Here is a 20,597-nt window from a genome sequence, read left to right on the forward strand (position 1 = left end):
CTCCTCGGGGGATTGGGCCTAAGCTGGCAATCAGACATCCCTCTGGCAGCCCGGCAGCCCTCGGGGGATGTCCACTTGCCAGCGGGGAGCAGATCTAAGCTGCAGTCAGACATCCTTAGTGCTGCTGAGGAGGCAGGAGAGGCTCTCACCACTACCGCTGCACTGGCAGCCGTCAGCCTGGCTTCTGGCTGAGCAGAGCTCCCCCATGTGGGAGCGCACTAACCACCAGAGGGCAGCTCCTGCATTGAGTGTCTGCCCCCTGGTGGTCAGTGTGTGTCATAGTGACCAGTCATTCCCAGTCTTTCTGCTGTTAGGGTCAGTTTGCATATTACCATTTTACTATATAGGATAGAGGCCTGGTGCACGGGTGGGGGCCGGCTGGTTTGCCCTGAAGGGTGTCCCAGATCAGGGTGGGGGTCCCACTTGGGTGCCTGGCCAGCCTGGGTGAGGGGCTGATGGCTGTTTGCAGCTGGTCACACCTCCTTCAGGGTGGGGGCCCCCACTGGGGTGCCTGGCCAGTCTGGGTGAGGGACTGGGGGCCGTTTTCAGGCTGGCCGGCGACTGAAGCTTCCAGCATCTCCTTTTTTTCTTTTTTTTTTATTCTGGGATTTATTTACTTTCTATAATTGAAACTTTGTTGCTTTTGGAGCTCCGAGCCGGGCTGCGGCAGGCGGGGAACCTTGGCTTCCTCCATCACTGGAGCAAGTAAGCCTCCTGCTCGCTTCAGCTGTGTGGCTGCCGGCTGTCATCTTGGTTGGGTTAATTTGCATATCTTGCTGATTAGCCAGTGGGAGGCATAGCGAAGGTACGGTCAATTACCATGTTTGTCTATTAGTAGATAGGACTAGAGGCCCGGTGCATGGAATTCATGCACAAGGGAGGGGGAGTCCCTCTACCCGGCCTGCACCCTCTCACAATCCGGGACTGCTGGCTCCTAACCACTCACCTGCCTGCCTGCCTGGTCGCCCCAAACCACTCTTCCCTGCCGGCCTGGTCGCCCCAAACTGCTCTCCCGTCAGCCTGATCGCCCCTAACCGCCTCTGCCTCGGCCCCCACCACTGTGGCTTTGTCCGGAAGGACATCCGGATGGATGTCTGGAAGATGTCCAGTCTAATTAGCATATTACCCTTTTATTAGTATAGATATGGCAACAGGCTGTAGTGATTACACCTTTAGAAAAGCTAAACAAATCCTGGTATGAATATTAATTTTTTCTTTTAAAACTATGTGCTAGGGTAAAATACTTAACTTTTCTAAACCTCAATTTCAATCTGTAAAATATAGCTAATAATGCTTTCTTTTTAGGGTAATATAAGAATTAACTAAAATAATGTTACTGGTTATCTTGTCTTCTAGAACATGCTAAGGGCTTTTTAAACAGTAGTTTTTTAAAGCTATTTTTAGCAATATTAGTGCTGTCTCATAGAAATACAGTGCAAGGGCCCTAACCAGTTGGGCTCAGTGGATAGAGTATCATCCTGCAGACCGAAAGGTCCCAGATTCAATTCTAGTCAAGGGTTGTGGGCTCAATCCCCAGTAGGAGGTATGCAGGAGGCAGCCGATCAATGATTCTCTCTCATCATTGATGTTTCTATCTCTCTCCCCCTCTCTCAAATCAATAAAAATCTATTAAAAATAATAATAAAAAATAAAATAAATAAAAATGTACTTAAAAAAAAGAAATACAGTACAAGACATGCATTTTAAATGTTCTAGTACCTACATGACAAAAAAGTAAAAGGGAACAAGTGCAATTAATTTTAACATTTTATTTAACCCATATATCTTAAAATATCTCATTTCAGCATGTATCATTTACACAAAAATTGTACACAGAAGTTCATAGCATTATTCACAATAGCCGAAAAGTGGAAACAACCCAAATGTTTGTCAACTAATGAATGGATAAACAAAATATGATATATCCATATGATGGAATATTATTCATCCATAAAAGGGAATAAAATACTGTTACATGCTACAACATAAATGAACCTCAAAAACAGAGCTGAGTGAAAAAAGCTAGACACAAAAGGCCATATATTTCATTAGATGAAATGTCTAAATAAACATATCCATAGAGACAGAAAGTAGATTAGTGATTGCCAGGGAGTGGGAAGTGATGGGAGTGGGGAGTAAGGGCTCTTATGTATTGAGTTTTCTTTATGAGGTGATAGAAATATTCTGGGATTAGATAGTGGTGATGGTTGTCTAAAAAAGTGAATATAATAAAAATTATTGAATTTATAGACTTTAAAATAGTGAATTTTATGTTATGTGAATTACATTTCATTAAGAAAACACAAAGCCAATATAAAAGTTATTAAAGAGATATTTTACATTTTTCTCTAAGTATTTTTTAATACTTCAGTGTGTAATTTACATTTACAGCACAGCTTCATTTGGACTAGTCACATTTCAGGTGTTCATTATTCATAGGTGCTTGTGACTACCATATTTGATAGCACAGATATATACAGAATGTAATTATCTTCACTAGAGAATTTTATTCTTAGTTATATTGTTACAAAATGATAACTAGAAAAACAATATATTTGACATTAAACATTTTTTTCTATAATTTAAAAAATTCATTTTTTATTACTGTTTTTTATTATGTTAGTTTTCTGTGTATATATTTTTGATTTATATATTTTTTTGTGACTGGCTTGTTTCATGTAGCATATTTTCATGGTTCACCCATGTTGTAGCATAGTTCAGTATTTCATTACTGTTATGGAATAATATTCCATTGTATAACTATACATTTTATTTATCCTTCCATCAGTTTATAGACATTTGAGTTGTATGTCTTTGAAGTAGTTGAGAGTATAAAGGAGAGCAGTGTTTTTACTAATATATAGAGTTTGTTATTTTAACTTTCTTATTTACCATGTCTTATTCTTTTCATTTGTTCCCATTGATTCAGTTTATCATCTAGTGTCATTTGTTTATTTCACTAAAGTTTTGATCCCATCGACCTTCTTTGTGCTGCTGTTTTCACATACATTACATTTCTGTATGTTATAGGCCTAACAATACAATTACATATATAGTGTTATACAGTTGCCTTTTACTTCAATTAGGAGAAGAAAGGAGAAGAAATATGCAATGACATAATCTTTTATAGTTACATAATTACCTATACCAGTGCTTTTTATTTTTTTATGTAGATGTGAATTACATCTTGGGTCACTCGTTTTCAGCTTGAAGAACTTCTTAATTCACTATTTTTTTGCAAGGTTAATCTACTGTCTGTACATTTCCTGATGTTCTTTGGGAATGCCTTTCTTTCAATTTTCCTTTTGAGTTGTAATTTTGGCAGATATATGATTCCTGTTTGACTATTTTTTCCTTTCAGCACTTTGAATATATAATCCCACTGCCTTCTGATGCTCAGTGTTTCTAATGAGAAGAAAGCTGTTAATGTTGGAACATTTTTCTTTGGCTGCTTTCAAGATTTTCTCTTTGTCTTCCATTGTTTTTACTTTGATACATCTGGGTGTAGATCTCTTTATATTCATCCTACTTGGAATTTGTTTTTTTTTTCTTGGATATATAGAATAATGTTTTTCATCAGATTTGGGAAAATTTCAGCCATTACTTCTTTAAGTATTATTTCTGCTTCCCCTCACTCTCCTCCTCCCCTTCTGGTACTCCCATTACCCTATATATTGGTATATTTTTTGGTGTCCCACATTTCTTCGAGCCTCTTCATTTTGTCTTTTTCTCTTTGTTCTTCAAACTACTTAATCTCTTTAACACTGTCTTCAAGTTTAGCGATTCTTCTGCCAACTCAGATCTATTGTTGAGCTCCTCTAGTGAATCTCTCATTTAGGTTATTGTACCTTTCATCTCAAATTTCCATTTGGTTACTTTTAAATAACTTATGTCTCTTTATTGATATTCTGTGTAGGATGGGACATTACCAGCATATATTTCTTTCTCCTTTAAGCCTGGTTTCCTTTAGTTCTTCAAACATATTTATAAAAGCAGCTTTGAAGTCTTTGTTAAATCTGACACCTGGGTTTTTTAAATGCAGTTTCTGTTGCCTGCTTTTTTCCTTATGTAGAGTTCACACTTTCATACTCAATTTTTGCAAACTGGCATTTTTGATAACATTTTGGTAACTCTGGATAGATTCTTCTCAATCCTGGGGCTTGCTGCTGTTATTCTTTTCTTGTTTATTTGTCTAGTGACTTAGCTGTAATAGTTCAGTGAAGCCTATTTTTCCCATAGTGTATAGCTTCTAATATTGCTCCTCCATGTAGCCTTGGGCATGTGTACAGTCACTCTGAGGTGATAGTGGTTTTAGTGGGGTTCTCTTTGATTATCTTTTCCTCTGATCTCTCTTGTTAATCTAATTGCCTCGGTTGCTATTGCACCTAGCTTTTACTTTCCCCTAATTAACTGATCGCTTTATTTTTTGACAGTGCCCTGGGTATTGGTGGAAGTGGGGTCCTTGGGGAAGTGGGGTTAGTGGGGTTGTAGGAATAAGCATTTCTGTAGGCCCTCATGAGTGGATGACATATAGGAGAAAGCTTTATTTTCTTGGAATTACATTCCTGGTTTCTAAAGTTCCCTTTCCCTTAGTTCAGTCATAGAAGAAGTGTAGCTGGGGTTTCAGTAAAGCTACAAGCAAAGCCAGTGTCCAGAATTTCCTTTCCATGTTGGAGCCGGGTCCAAAACAGCATCAGGCAAGTTGCAGTCCATTAGTCCATTGTGTGTGTGAGTCCACATGGTTGTGGGCGATATGGGAGAACACTGGAGAGTGCTCCCTAAGTAACAAGAGTCTGAAGGGTCCTGAAAGCACAAGAGGATGAATTCCTTTCTTTAAGGGATCAAATATTTCAAATCATCTGGAGTTTGCAGTGGCCACACACATTCTGGCCAACGACCTTTGTTCCAAGGAGTGACTGACAGGCAAGTATTGCAGGAAGAGTGCTTATAATGTCTGGCCTTCCCTTTGCTCCTTTCCTGTTATTAATAATTAGGTTAATTACAACGGTATTAGTCTGATCCATTTAAATTTGGCTCCCTTTGCAAGAGTAATCTTTGAGTCCAGTCTTGAGGTTTGTTCTAACCTCAGGAGAGCTCTTCTTAGCTTTCCCCCTGGTTTTCTCTTAGATGGACTAGGATTTAAGTTGTTACTCTCATATAGCTACCAGCCTTCTCTTACTTGCTTACCACCAAAATCTCCATTATTTTCAATAGGGCTTTTAGCCTTGATTGTTTCCACACTCTGTTCCAATGACTTATGTCTCTTTATTTGATATTAATTGAAGTTAATTCCCTTGGAGAGAGTTTCAGAGCTCTGTGTTCTTAAGGTCTATCTCTCCCCTGGGCAACACTTTTGTGCCACTACTCAGGAGATCAGAGTGGGAACAGTGTCCACTTTTTTGAGTGACACCTCTGCTTTGAGTGGGATGTTAAGAAGGCGCCATAGTGCCTTGCCTTCTCAGATTGCCTTTATTGGTTGGAACCTCTGTCTTATCAGCTAACAGGGGTAAGGGAAGTCAGGGCCCCAGTAATTTTGATCTGCTCTTCCTGGATCTTTTGTCCTATGAAGGCTGAGGGGAGGAAAGGAACCCCAGACCTCTCAGCTTGTCTTGCATGGGATAGGCCTTCTGCAGCACAGAGCTGGGGGTGATGAAAAATGCTGGTATCTTGCACTTCCCAGAGATAGTCCTAGGCTGGGAGCTCAGGAGAGAGGGAGCCTTGTGTCTTGGCTGCACCTGCCCATGTTAGAGCTTTGTGATGCTGGGATAGAGAGGAGGAAGAAGTGAGTTTTTCTTTAAATTCCACAGACTATCATTGTTCTTACCAAAATTTAGTAAATTTTCTTGAAGAAATGTTTCTATTTTTGCTTTGTACAACCTTAGGAAAATTTCCAGAGACTTTAAATGTTTTTGAATAAATAATTTTCACCAGTTATAGTTATTACACTGGAAACAGGTCTATGAAGATCCTTATTTTGCCATTCTGGAAGTCATTGTCCTAAAAAAGTAGGTTTTATTGTACTTTTCAATTGTGTTATTTTAGTGAGACTATTCGTTAAGTAGGTTTTTATGACCTGATCTGGGATTCTAACAGATCAAGATTCAATTTAAAAAGTACAAATGAGTTACAGATGCACATATGAAGTCCAATCCTTTTGTAATTAGATATTATCATGATGTGTGTGAAATGCATAGTTGGAAAAACCTACTTTAAATTTGTTTTATAATGCTATGATTTTTAAAAAACATATACTTCTTAAATAAGATTAATAAAGCATGATAAAAATTGATTTTTAAATTATGAAAAATATTACAAAGTAACTTTTTAAAAAGCCATAATGTTAATATAATTCTTTTTTCCTTTCAGGACATGTGAACTTATATATTTGACACAGCCAACCAGTTTGTAAGTAGTTCAGTGCATGTTATTTTTCACCTTTTTTTTTTTTAAGAAAGATCTTTCTGGAGTGATCCCAGATATGTTGATAATGTCTGGGTTAGTTTGATTGATTATAGCATGCTTCTTCATAAAGTAAGATTATAGATCTAAGCCCAACAGATTATTTATCTTCTCATAAAGAAAAATCATATGAAGTACTTGCCTTTTACTATACGGGGGAACTAATAAGGTGGAAGTTATTTCAGTGCAATGTATCATCAACTGTGGGAAAACTGCAAATTCATTGACTAAATCTTCATTGAGGTTCTATTACAGGCATATTCTTTTTAAAAATCCTCACCCTAGGATATATTTTTATTGATTTTAGAGCGGGGGGTGGGGAGAGAGAGAGAGAGAGAGAGAGAGAGAAAGAAAGACAAAAATCAATGTTAGAGAGAAACATCAATTGGTTGCCTCCCATACATGCCCTGACTAGGGATCGAATCCACAATCTATATATGTACCCTGACTTAGAATTGAACCTGCACCTTTTGGTGTACTGGATCATGCTCCAACCAACTGAGTTACCCGGCCAGGGCCAGGCACATAATTTTTGTGTAAAAAATAAGTATGAAAACCTATATTAAAATTTCCAAATTATTTTTTTAACCTATAACATATGTTCAACAGTATACCCATGTAAGATCTCTATAGAGTTTTCCTTTGGGAAAAGAAAGTAGTATATGAGATTTTCTGCCCCATTCAAGTAGTAGTATTGAAAATGATTAATATAAAGGAAAGTTGTATATTTATTAACTCTATTAATCATTAATTTCATTTGTTAATTCCAACAAGTGAATGAATCCGTGAACTAGAATAACCCAAACCTCTATTTTTCTGCTTACTATGTTGATTTTCATTAGAAAACAAAGAGCAGAAAAGTATTCAGTAACTGGAAACTAAGTACAGCATAGTATACTATTTCCTGTGCATAATTCAATTTTTTAAATAAAATGTTTACTACTATGGGCACAATATTACCTTGGTATAAACACTAACTGAGACAAAGTAATAAGTACATGTGTAAATTGTGCATTTAAAATGGACTGTATTCTATTATATAATCAAGTCTGCATTTAAAAAAGTGTGTGTGGGAGGGAATCAGGTATAGTTAGAAAGCTATAGTAAAATTTTTTTTCTCCTTCTGATTGTTTACTAGGATATCTACTGAAATAAATTCTGTGTTGGTGCTAAAAGTTTCTTGGATCACATTTTTACTAGCTAAAGGTAAAGTCATTATGTTTGTTATATGATAATGTTTCAGATGTAATAATTGATTATTCTTTTGGACTAAGTTCAAAGTTTTATTCAATTTAATGTTGCCTCCCCTCTCTCCCTATCAACCACAGTTCTTTCTGTGGCTTGTTAATTATTAGCAAGTCCTTGTAATTCTAATATTGGAAGCAACATTGGAAATACCTCATTTCTAATATCCATTCCTCTTCTCTTTCTAACTCCTAAAGAATAATCTTATTGATTTTATAAAAATGATGTGTACTTACTAAAAAGAATTCAAATAATACAAAAAAAATGCAAAGAAAAACAGAAAAGTTACCCAAAACCCATCCAAAAATAATCATCATTAAAATTATGGGGTTTTCCAAAGCAATGTAATACCCATCAAAATCCCAATGACATTTTTTAAACTAATAGAACAAAATATCAGATTTGTATGGAATGACAAAAGACCCCGAATAACCAAAGCAATCCTGAGAAAAAAATAACGAAGTTGGAGGTATCACACTACCTGACTTCAAATTATACTATAGAGCAACACTAATCAAAGCAGCATGGTATGGGCCAAAAAAATATTCTCAGACCAATGGAACAGAATTGAGAACCCAGAAATAAGACCCCATGTATGTGGGCAAATAATTTTTGACAAAGGAGCCAAAAGCATACAATAGAGGAAAGAAAGCCTCTTTAATAAATAGTGTTGGGAAAATTGGAAAGCCATATGCAAAAGAATGAAACTAGACTACAGTGTGTCACCAAGTACAAAAACTAAAATGGATCAAAGACCTAAATATAAGATATCCTATATAATAAGTAATATGCAAATTGACCATCATGCACTCGCATACGATGGCCGTCCCCATGTGGTCACAAGATGGCTGGCAGGGGAGGGCATTTGGGGGCAACCAAGCCTGCAGGAGAGGGCAGTTAAGGGCGACCAGGTCGGCAGGGGAGGGCAGTTAGGGGTGACCGGGCTGGCAGGGAAGGGCAGTTGCGGGCAACCAGGCCAGCAGTGGAGGGCAGTTGGGGGTGATCGGGCCGGCAGGGGAGCAGTTAGGTGTTGATCAGGCTGGCAGGGGAGTGGTTGGGGGTGATCAGGCTGGCAGGCAGAAGCAGTTAGGGGCAATCAAGCAGATAGGCAGGCAAGTGGTTGGGAGCCAGCAGTCCTGAATTGTGAGAGGGATGTCTGACTGCTGGCAGTTGGACATCCCCCATAGGGTCCCAGATTGGAGAGGGTGCAGGCTGGGCTGAGAGACACCCCCACAGTGCACGAATTTCATGCACTGGGCCTCTAGTGAAACAATAAATTACATAGAAGAAAACATAGGTACTAAACTTAGGACCTTGGTTTTAAAGACCATTTTATGGATTTAACCCTGAAGGCAAGGGAATTAAAGGCAAAAATAAATGAATGGGACTATATCAAACTAGAAAGCTTCTGCACAGCAAAAGAAACCACCAACAAAAGAAAAAGGCAACCAACCAACTGGGAGAAGATATTTTCAAACAACAGCTCCAACAAGGGGCTAAGACAGCCGTGGGAAAACTACGGCCCGCGGGCCGGATGCGGCCCGTTTGAAATGAATAAAACTAAAAAAAAAAAAAGACCGTACCCTTTTATGTAATGATTTTTACTTTGAATTTATATTAGTTCACACAAACACTCCATCCATGCTTTTATTCCGGCCCTCCGGTCCAGTTTAAGAACCCATTGTGGCCCTCGAGTCAAAAAGTTTGCCCACCCCTGGGCTAAGACATGGTGGCCAAGAAATGGAAAAAACTCAGCTGTCCTTCAAAAGATAGTTGGTAAAAGATGTAAATAAATACAATGGAATACTACTCAGCCATAGAAAAGATAAAATACTGCCATTTGTGACCACTTGGATGAACCTTGTGAATGTTACGTTAAGTGAAATAAGTCAGCTAAAGCTAAGAACCATATGATTTCATTCATACGTGGAATATAAAACTGAAAGCCATAGACACAATTACTAGTAACAGTATGGTGACTGCCAGAGGGAAGTAGGTAGAGGGATAGTAAAGGTTAAAGTGGGCTAAATATATGGTGAAGATGATTTGACTTTGAGTGGTGGGCACATACTGCAATGTACTGAACATGTATCATGGAAATGTACACCCAAAATCTATATAATCTTTTTTTTTGAAATTCTTACTGAGGATATGTTTATTGATTTTTTAAAAATACTTTTTATTATTGATAGTATTATAGATATCTCCCTTTTCTCCCCTTTACCTCCTTGTTGATTGATTTTAGAGAGACAGAAACATCCATGTGAGAGAGAAACATTTATTGGTTGCCTCCTGCACATGCTGTAAACCTTCTGGCTTATAGGTTGATGCTCAACCACTGAGTCATACCTGCCAGGCAGTGTTTTTCTTTTTTTAAAATTTATCTTTATTGTTTAAAGTATTACCGGAATCTCCCCTCTTCCCCCATTGATATCTCCTCCTCCCCACTTTTGCCTCATCCCCAGGCCTCACTCCACTATTGTCTATGTCCATGGGTTATGCATATCCTAATATATAAAAGGCCAGGGTTGTAATGACCGATCACAACCAAAGGCTGACCAACACAGAAGTCCTTCAGTCAGTGCTGCAGCCTGGCGACCCAGCACTGACTGCCCAGGGGACTGAGACCCAGAGAGAGAGGCAGGGTCTGATCTGCAGTCTCAGTGGCAGCTGTTGATCAGTACTTGCCTCTCTCTTTCTCTCCCTCTTTCTTTCTGAGCTTCACCAGCAACCGGGCTTTTCTGGCCTCTGTGGGGGCTGCTGTTCAGCCCGCCTCTCTGATCAGGCCCAGAGATGCTGATTGGCATAATTGGCATAGGAACCGACCAATCAGAACCAAATGTGGGTGCTGTGAAGAACCAATGGCCGCCTAGGAGGCAGAGCTTTTGATGTTGATTGGCATAGGAACCAACCAATCAGAACCAAATGTGGGTGCTGTGATGAACCAATGGCTGCCTAGGAGGCGAAGCTTCTGACTCTGACTGGCATAGACACCGACCAATCAGAACCAAATGTGGGTGCTGTGGGGAGCCAATGACTGCCTAGGAGGTGGAGCTTTTGATGCTGACTGGCATTGAAACCGATCAATCAGAACCAAATCTGGGTGCTGTGGGGAGCCAATGGCTGCCAAGGAGGCGGAGCTTTTGATGATGACTGGCATAGAAACTGACCAATCAGAACCAAATCTGGATGCTGTGGGGAGCCAATGGCTGCCTAGCAGGCAGAGCTTTTGATGTTGACTGGCATTGAAACAAATCAATCAGAACCAAATCTGGGTGCTGTGGGGAGCCAATGGCTGCCTAGGAGGCAGAGCTTTTGACGCTGCATAGAAACCAACCAACAGAACCAAATTGGCCAGCAGAGGAGGGCAGTTGGGGGCGAGATCAGGCCAGCAGGGGAGGGCAGTTAGGGGCGATCAGGCAGGCAGGCAGAGGCAGTTAGAGGCAACCAGGTCGGCAGGGGAGGGCAGTTAGGGGCGATCAGGCAGGCAGGCAGAGGCAGTTAGAGGCAACCAGGTCGGCAGGGGAGGGCAGTTAGGGGTGATCAGACTGGCAGGCAGAGGCAGTTAGGGGTGATCAGGCAGACAGGCAGGTGAGCAGTTAGGAGCCAGCGGTCCCAGATTGTGAGAGGGATGTCCTACTGCTGGTGGGATTAGGCCTAAAGTGGCAGTCGGACATCCCCCAAGGGGTCCCCAATTGGAGAGGGTGCAGGCTGGCCTGAGGGAAACCCCCTCCGTGCACGAATTTCATGCACTGGGCCTCTAGTATGCATATAACTTCTTCAGTTCGTTCCTTCCCTCCTCCACCCCCTTTCCCTCTAAGGATCCTTAGCTGGTGTTTTTCTTATGTATTGACTATTTTTATCTCAAGCCGTCTGTTTTGAGCTAAACTATGTTTGTAGTGGTGTTTTTTGGTTCTCAGGTTTTTCTTAGGTTGTCTAGCTCCTTGTTTTTATAAAATTTGTTTTGTAAGTTAGTTCAAGGACTCAGGACATTTTCTTCCAGTAGATTATCTTTTAGATTGGGTTGTTTTTTTTTTAATCTGATTTCCCCCACTTCTCTGTTGTGATTATATTTCTTCTTTGCTGTAGTATGTTTGCATAATCTCTGTGCTTTTCCCCCCATGCAACTAGAACTTCATGTGGGCAACCCTGACCTGATGTTCTGTTTTCTTTAATGTGGTGTGAATAAATTTCCCTTTACTCACTTTGCATTTTATCTGTGACTTGTGTTCCTCCAAAAGGCTATGAGAGCAGGCTTTTTTTTTTTAAAGACTTTTAGTCAGAGGGAGAGAAAGTGAGAGTTCATCTGGAATGCTAATATGTCTTTTTTAAAAAAATATTTTTATTGATTTCAGAGAGTAAGGGAGAGGGAGAGAGAGATTGAAACATCAGTGATGAGAGAGAATCATTGATTGGCTACCTCCTGCATTTCCCCCACTTGGGAGCGAGCCTGCCACCCAGGCATGTGTCCTTGACCAGAATTGAACCCGGGACCCCTCAGTCTGCAGGCTGACACTCTATCTATTGAGCCAAACTGGATAGGGCTGCTACATGTCTTTGATGTTCTGAGAATTTTGTTAGAATAAAAAATAAAGCAACACTTTTAGTGGCAGTTATATCCTGTTCCCATAACAGAATTGTGTTGGGATTCAAATTGTTTCCCAATCTGGAATCTTTGTTTGTCAGAAAGTTAGCTATAGTTGTTTACTTTCCTCCATTTTACCCTTTTCTCATCAACAATTTCCACTTTCTTCAAGTAAGAAGAGAAAAGAAATGATAATTTTGGTGTCAGTATATCTCAAATTTGCTATTGGTGCTAACACTTAACCAATATATTTGTTTGTTTTATTTTATTAGATACTAGAGAACATTTCTTCTTTTGTTATTTTGTTCCCTCAGCCTGGCCTGCACCCTCTTGCAGTCCGGGACCCCAGAGGGGTCCTTAGTGCTGCCACAGAGGTGGGAGAGGCTCCCGCCACCGCCGCTGCGCTCACCAGCCATGAGCCCGGCTTTTGGCTCCTAGTGTGTCATAGTGACCGGTTGTTCTGCTGTTCGGTCGATTTGCATATTAGCCTTTTATTATATAGGACTACAGGCCCGTTGCACAAAGAGATTTGTGCAATAGACCTTTCTTCCCTTGGCTGCCGGCAGCGGTTGTCCTCTGGCACCTGGGACCCAGGCCTTCATTCTGGCCGCAGCGGAGAAGCCAAGCCCGGAGCTTTCTCCGCTCCAGCTGCAGCAGAGAAGCCAAGCCTCTTCAGTCTTCAGTTGTCTTCATTCTTCAGTCTTCAGTTGTCATCAGTCTTCAGTCTTTGCTGGGGCTGGAGCCTTCAGTCTTCACTCCATGCCTGCATATGCAAATTAATCGCCATCTTTGTTGGGTTAATTTGCATACTCATCCTGATTGGCTGGTGGGCATAGCAGAGTGACACCAATTTGCATGTTTCTCTTTTATTAGTGTAGATTGGAAGAGAGAGATTCTTTTTATTTGACTTCACTCTACTATTTTTAACTAGAATTCCTTCATATCACTCTTTACCTGTATGGTATTTTTAAATAACTTCTTAAGTATATTATTACAGACATATTTTTGTACCATTCCTATGCATCTAGCAAAACCTACCTGATGCAGGGTTGCTTATTTCTCATAGTTTCTACACCATCAGTATTAGTTGGGATTATTTTTTTAAAAATATATTTTTATTGATTTCAGAGAGGAAGAGAGAGGGAGAGAGAGATAGAAACATCAATGATCAGAGAGAATTATTGATTGGCTGCCTTCTGTATGCCTCCTATTGGGATCTAGCCCCAACCTGGGAATTGAATCATGACCTCCTGAATCATAGGTCAATGTTCAAACCAGTGAGCCACACTGGCTGGGCTTTGTTGGGGTTATTAATGGTTTAGCAGTCTCATATCAAGAAAATAGAAAGTGTGTCGAACTTCCCTTTTAAAAATAATGTACAACATAGAGCCATAATCAAATATGTTACAGCTATATTTGATCATGACTTGTATATTTTATATAGCTGTACTATTTTTTCCTCAGGTACTTATTATATGCATTTATTTCTTCACAGTTCTGTATTTATATAGCTATTGTATTAACTTTCAGGATTTTGTGCTAAATAATTTATAGATGACTTTACAATTATATACTAATTTTGTTTTTCTTAATGGCTTTTGTTATTATATTTTGGGTGGGGTTTAAGATGAAAATATATGAGGATTCATAAATAATAGAATTAAAGATTAGCATATATCATACTTGAAAATTATTTTTAGAATATATTCTATAGCTCTTACCAAAACTGGAAGTTTAAAAAAGCAAAAGACCAAAGTAATTTACACGTAAGGACTGAATTATAATAATATCTAAACTTAAAATTCTCATTGTAAACTTTTACTTTATTTATAATTTCATAACTTTATATTTTTATATATATCAAATCTGACTTAGTTTTTATAAAAAATAATCTTTAACATGCCTCTAGTGACTATTGAATAAATGAGTATGTAGATACATCCATACTGACAATTTCCCTGACTTAAGTGTCTCTCAATCTTGCCCTAGCCAGTGTGGCTCAGTTGGTTAGAGTGTCGTCCTGTGCACTAGAAGGTTGTGGGTTTGATTCCTGGTCAGGGCACATACCTAGGTTGTGGGTTTGGTCCCTCTTCTGGGCTGGAGGCAACTGATCGATGTATCTCTCTCACATCAATGTTTCTCTCTCTCCCTAAAATCAATTCTCCTATATAATAAAGAGGTACTATGCAAATTGACCATCAGTCCAACACACAAGATGGCCACCCCCATGTGGTGAAAGATGGCCGCCCCCATGTGGCCACAAGATGGCTTGCAGGGGAGGGCAGTTGGGGGTGACCAGGCTGTCAGGGGAGGGCAGTTGAGGTTGACTGGGCCTGCAGGGGAGGGAAGTTTGGGGGGAGCAGGCCTGCTGGGGAGGGAAGTTGGGGGTGACCGGGCTGGCAGGGGAGGGCAGTTAGGGGTGACCGGGCCTGTAGGAGAGGGCAGTTGGGGGTGATCAGGCCTGCAGGGGAGGGCTGTAGGGGGCGACCAGGCTGGCAGGGGAGGGCAGTTGGGGGCGTTCGGGCTGGCAGGGGAGGGCAGTTGGGGGCGACTGGGCTGGCAGAGGAGGGCAGTTGGGGGCGACCGGGCCGGCAGGGGAGGGCAGTTGGGGGTGATTGGGCCAGCAGGGGAGCAGTTAGGTTTCGATCAGTCTGGCAGGGGAGTGGTTGGGGGTGATCAGTCTTGCAGGCAGAAGCAGTTAGGGGCAATCAGGCAGGCAGGCAGGCGAGCGGTAGGGAGCCAACAATCCCTCGAGGGTTCCCAGATTGGAGAGGGTGTAGACTGGGCTGAGGGACACCCTCCCCCCCACTGTGCATGAATTTCGTGCACCGGGCCTCTAGTAATAAAATAAAAAAAGGATCTCAATATCTAACTTTACTTTAAAATGTGAATCTTTTTTATATTCAGGGGAAATATTACAGATGGAAGATGACCTGGTGATCTCATTTCAATTAATGCTATGTGTCCTTGACTATTTTATCAAACTCTCACCTCCTGCATTGCTCAAAGAACCGTATAGTAAGTATTTTAAATATTTTGTGCTCCTCCTACTTCATCATTCAACAGTTGTTTGTTAATATCTGATACATCCAAAAAGTGGTTTTAGACCCTAGGCTATGATAATAAATAAATCAGACGTGGACTGTGTTCTCAAGTAGTGTAAGATATAGCAGGAGGGATAAGATAAGTAAGCAAGTAATTAGAGTATTTGGTAGAAAGTGGTCTGGGCCAAAATATAACAAATACTATGGAAGTTTAGAAGATGAGAAAGTTTTCCCAGCGGGGGAAGAGCAAGGAGGGCCATATTAAGGGGGTGGCATTTGAACTGAGTGAAAATAGTAGTTAGGATTTGAATGTTGTGGTAAGTTGGGGGAAGGCATTCCCAATAAAGAGCAAATCAAGAGGCAAGGCACAGATATGAATGAAACTGCATGGGAAAGAGTTGTCCATTCTACAGGAACAGATTAAATTTTTATTATTGAGTGCTGTAATGATTATGCGACTTTTTTCTTTTGTACATGAAGTGTGTTGATCTATTTCAGTGCGTGATGAGATGGGAAATGTATTTAAATAAAAGTAACTGTTGCTAAATTAATTAGATATCATTAAGCAAAGATGAGTATATTGTCATAGAATGGAATTGCTTCCTCTGATGGCATCATGAGTAGGATTTCAAAATTATTATACTACAGAAACATGTAAAATTAACTAAGGCTGACCTGATTCTTTGGCTCCTAAAATGATGAAAATATTATTAATACTAAAATAATGTAGGACAGATCAAAATATGGAAGTCTCAAAGTGTCTTTGAGTGGCTGAAAAACTGAAGCCTTATTAATCCATGTGAACAATAACTTCATGGGAAAATGAAGTCTGAAGCAGAATTTTGAAAATTTGTTGAACATGGTTTGACAATAAAGGCAGTCATTTAGCAGAAACCATATGTAAAACAGAGAGAGAAAAAAATAGAAAACAATAAATATATTTTAAATTTTTCTTTACAAAAATTTCTTTATATGCATTTTCCTTAATATTTTCAATGTTATAATATTAATAACTTCATGTAGGATATTACTTTAGGTTGACAGGCTTTTTTTTGGTATTGTTTCAATACACATTTAATTCTCTAAGTGGTGTGTTAAAGAGAAGCCAGGATGAGTTATTGAATTGACTGAGTATGATACACTTTTAATTATCTTTTTATTATGGAGAATATCAGATGAATACAAAAGTAGAGAGTAATATAATAAGCCTCCATTTATTTATTACCTACCTTTACTGCCCAGTTCTACCAGCTATTTTATTTTGAAGTACATCTCTACATACAATTCATCCGTATAAATTTTAGTATCTCTAGAAGATAAAGACTTTTTAAAAAGCATAATGACAGTATCATTATATCACACCTAAAAATCAATTAATAGTGATCTCTTACTACCATCAAATATTTAGTAAGTATTCACATTTTCATTTGTCTTATAAAAGTAATTTAAAAAATTTTACAGGTTGACTAAGAATCTACATGAGATCTATACTTTGCAATTGATTTATATTCTTTTAAGACTTTAAAAAAGTTCCTCCTTTTTCTATCTTCCTCTCTTTTTTTTCCCCCTTGCAATTTGTATATTAAATCCTGTTGAGTTTCCCATGTTTAATTTTTTACGATTGCATCCTGTGGTTTGGTGTAACATGTTCCTCTCACCTCTTGATTTCTTGTAAATTATTGGTTGGGCCTTGAGGCAGTTAATACTTTTTATACATAGTCATCTGGAATCTCTGTAATAGCTGAATCCAAATTCAGTTTAAATTGGAAATGCTCAAAATAATCCAGGGAATTTAAAAAAAATCTACATATAAAGATTTTAAGAAATCACAATTTAGTATCACATTATAATATGTATATACTTATCTTTTGAAAACATCATAATTTACTATGGTATTTGCTAAAATTTTAAAAATTTATTCATTTTTATACTCTATCTCGCAATTGAATCCATAAATATTTGCTTATTATTTTTAAGATACTTTAAAAGACAGAAAACATTTTTTCCCCTTGCAGACTGAGTAGGATAATTTAGAATTACTTTATAAGTTGGCTATTTCCCCTTGCCTTCCTAATATTTAGCTTTAAGTATTTTAGTTTATTTTTATTTTTTTTAAATATATTTTATTGATTTTTTACAGAGAGGAAGGGAGAGGGATAGAGAGTTAGAAACATCGATGAGAGAGAAACATCGACCAGCTGCCTCCTGCACATCTCCTACTGGGGATGTGCCTGCAACCAACGTACGTGCCCTTGACCGGAATCGAACCCGGGACCTTTCAGTCCGCAGGCCGACGCTCTATCCACTGAGCCAAACCGGTTTCGGCTTATTTTTTAACTAATTGGGGGCAGAAGAGGATAGGAGCATGGCAAAAACTATTTTTAGTACATAATTTATAATAGATATGCAATAAATAGATAAAACTGTTAGCCTTTAAAGGAAGCCTAATAATTAAAAGTAGCATAATGTTATCAGATTATTTCTGACCTTCCTAGTTATATTTAAAATATTTCATTATTTTATGCAGTGGACTTTGCAATTGTTCTGATCTAATTTACCATTTTTACAGAAACAGCTGTAATACCTATTAATGGTTCACCTCGAACACCAAGGCGAGGTCAGAACAGGAGTGCACGGATAGCAAAACAACTAGAAAATGATACAAGAATTATTGAAGTTCTCTGTAAAGAACATGAATGTAATATAGATGAGGTAATTTGACTTCATGACTTTTTAAAAATAGTTAAAGTAGATTTAGATATAAGTTCTTTCTAACAGTATATACTTCTTTTGTAATGAACTTGCTTTTTGTAATTAGTGCTAACCCTTTTGCAATAGCAAAATGTTTAGCAAAAATTTAATTTTCATGTTCAGCTACTTTGATTTTAAAGAGTAGCTCCCTCACTCTGGAATCACAGAAATGTGAATCATTAAGGCAGTAGTTTTCAAATGTGTTTATTCTTTGATTCCTCTGTGATTATTGGTACTCCTAATGTTTTAAAATACCCTGCTAAGAAAGCCCTAGTGTTTTTGGTTTAGTGATAAGTGATACCAGCATTAAATTTCTGTTCAGTCTTCTATAATTACTATCTTTCTAAATATTACATCAGATGTTAATGGCTGGTAGAGAATACACATAAACACCCAGGAATTGCTTATCTTGTTCATAGAATCTGGAATGTTGGAATTGGAAGGACTCTTATAAATAATATACTCTGCCTCCTTTTTGTAATGGGTAAACAAGCTTCTAGAGACTGAGCTAATTACTAACAGTCTAGACTCTGGGGCATCTTGCCACCAGTGCTCCTGTCACTGTACCATGCTGTTTCTCTCAGACATTGTTATATTGTTCACAATTCACTACTATCATATAGCTATATGAAATGCTGCATCTTTGAAATTTCTCTGTGAACTCTAGGCAGAAATGGGGTTTTAAAAGTGTTGGAATGATTTATCAAGATATCTGGGTTTTTAGCACTGTGGCTTTTGTTAATTTCAATAAATAATAAATATAGACATATAAATACAGATGTATCAACTTTATGTATATAGATATGTGTAGTATATATACTTTTTGAGAATCACAAATTATCTTTGCTAATAAGCTAACAAATGTGGTTGACATATATATATTTTTTACTCCAGTCTACTGCTCAGTCTGTTTTCTAATTCCTAGTTGTTAATTCTCTGAATTTCAGAACTACTTGTAAAATTTCATTTTTAAAATCAGGAGTAAATATTTTTTTTTTACTTTTTTTATTCTTTGTTATAATTTAGAATCATTAAAGTAATGCTTTTTAAAGTATAGGTAATTAAAATCTTTGGTGATAATTGACATTAATTAATTGACACTTGGTTATTTACATAGCATTTATTGGTTAGATATATTTATGGTTATATAATTATTAGTGAACTACCCACCTTTTAAATATTCTAGTTAAGTGGGAATTAATTAGAAAACAAAGCTAGTATGTTTAACAGAATCTTAATTCTTACAACTTATTTGTGAAGTAGAAGACAGAAACTGATATTAAATCATTTCCAGCTTAGTAAATGTAGACTTCAAAGTTGTAAAAGGAAGTTAAATGAAGGAAAATAAGTTGTTTAAAATTCCACAACACATTGCAAGTGTAGAATAGCCCGGAATATAACTTTAGGTTTTTCTGAGTACTGTCTTTATTTTCCATATTAAAAGCAGGAGGCTTTTGCATGAATTTGCATAATTCCACAAAACAGTTTATTTTGGTTTTGAATTCAGTTATTGGGTATTATTTTTGTGTGTGAAATTATTTTGTTACAAAAGCAGGTTATTTCCCCAGATTTATGCTAAAATAATTGACTTAATATTCCCTAACCTGGTATTAGATGGCGTGTGTGAAGTGGACTAAACTATACTTTGGGGACAAATCAGAGGCAGTGCAGAAGTAAAAAGAGTCTTGGCTTTGCTGTTAGGCAGATTAGGTTTAAATTCCAGCTCTGCCACTTTTTAGCTGTGTAACTTTGGTCAAGTTGATTAAATTTTTTGAGCCTCCCATCTTTTCATCATTTGTTTAATGTGGAATACTGACATTGGTTTCAATGGCTTTTCTTCTTATAAATCCCATTTCATTAAAAACTCTAACTCCACCTCCATTTTAGGACCTGAAACCTGCCTCATATAATTTTAAAGGTAAATAATTAAATTAATTATATATAAGTGTCACACTAGGTTGAATGTAAGTTATTGATCAAAATGTCAGTTAACACTTTCATTCTAGTGATAGTGATGGAGATTAATTTTTAAAAATTTTAATGGTCATGTACCTCTATCTTTTTTAGGTGAAAAATGTTTATTTCAAAAATTTTATACCTTTTATGAATTCTCTTGGAATTGTAGCTTCAAATGGACTTCCAGAGGTAATTTGAAAGAAAACTTAATAAAATGTTAATGTGTTTTGGAACTTTTGGGAGGGGGGAATAGTTGTCTAAATTTCTTAAGATCACTTTAGTGTATATTAAATACTTCTTGCTCAGGAAAAGGAAGCTAAGAATTGTGATGAACCAACTTTACATAGAAACAAGAAAACCTTTTCAACATGTACTCAAATGTATAAATAAGCAGTATTTTGTAATTTAAACTAGAAATTGATTCATACTAAAATGTTTCAGAAATTTAAGTGTAGATTTTTGAATTTCAAAATTTCATTAATCCTAATATATAAAAACCCAGGGTCCATAATGACCGAAGGCTCGACCGACCGGAAGTCAGTCCTGCAGTCAGTGCT

At 37.9% G+C, this 20,597-nt stretch overlaps 1 protein-coding gene across 1 annotated transcript in view; it reads left to right on the forward strand.

The window, feature by feature from the left end:
* RB1 (RB transcriptional corepressor 1) overlaps positions 1–20,597 on the forward strand; it is a 198,402-nt gene that overhangs the window by 44,305 nt on the left and 133,500 nt on the right. The window contains 5 exon segments of the mRNA XM_006109689.3: positions 6,367–6,405; positions 7,598–7,665; positions 15,197–15,307; positions 17,903–18,045; positions 20,152–20,229. Of these exon segments, the coding sequence (XP_006109751.2) occupies positions 6,367–6,405; positions 7,598–7,665; positions 15,197–15,307; positions 17,903–18,045; positions 20,152–20,229 (439 nt within the window).

This window comes from Myotis lucifugus, unplaced genomic scaffold, assembly GCF_000147115.1.
Source record: "Myotis lucifugus unplaced genomic scaffold, Myoluc2.0 scaffold_7, whole genome shotgun sequence".
In the NCBI taxonomy this organism is placed as follows: domain Eukaryota; kingdom Metazoa; phylum Chordata; class Mammalia; order Chiroptera; family Vespertilionidae; genus Myotis; species Myotis lucifugus.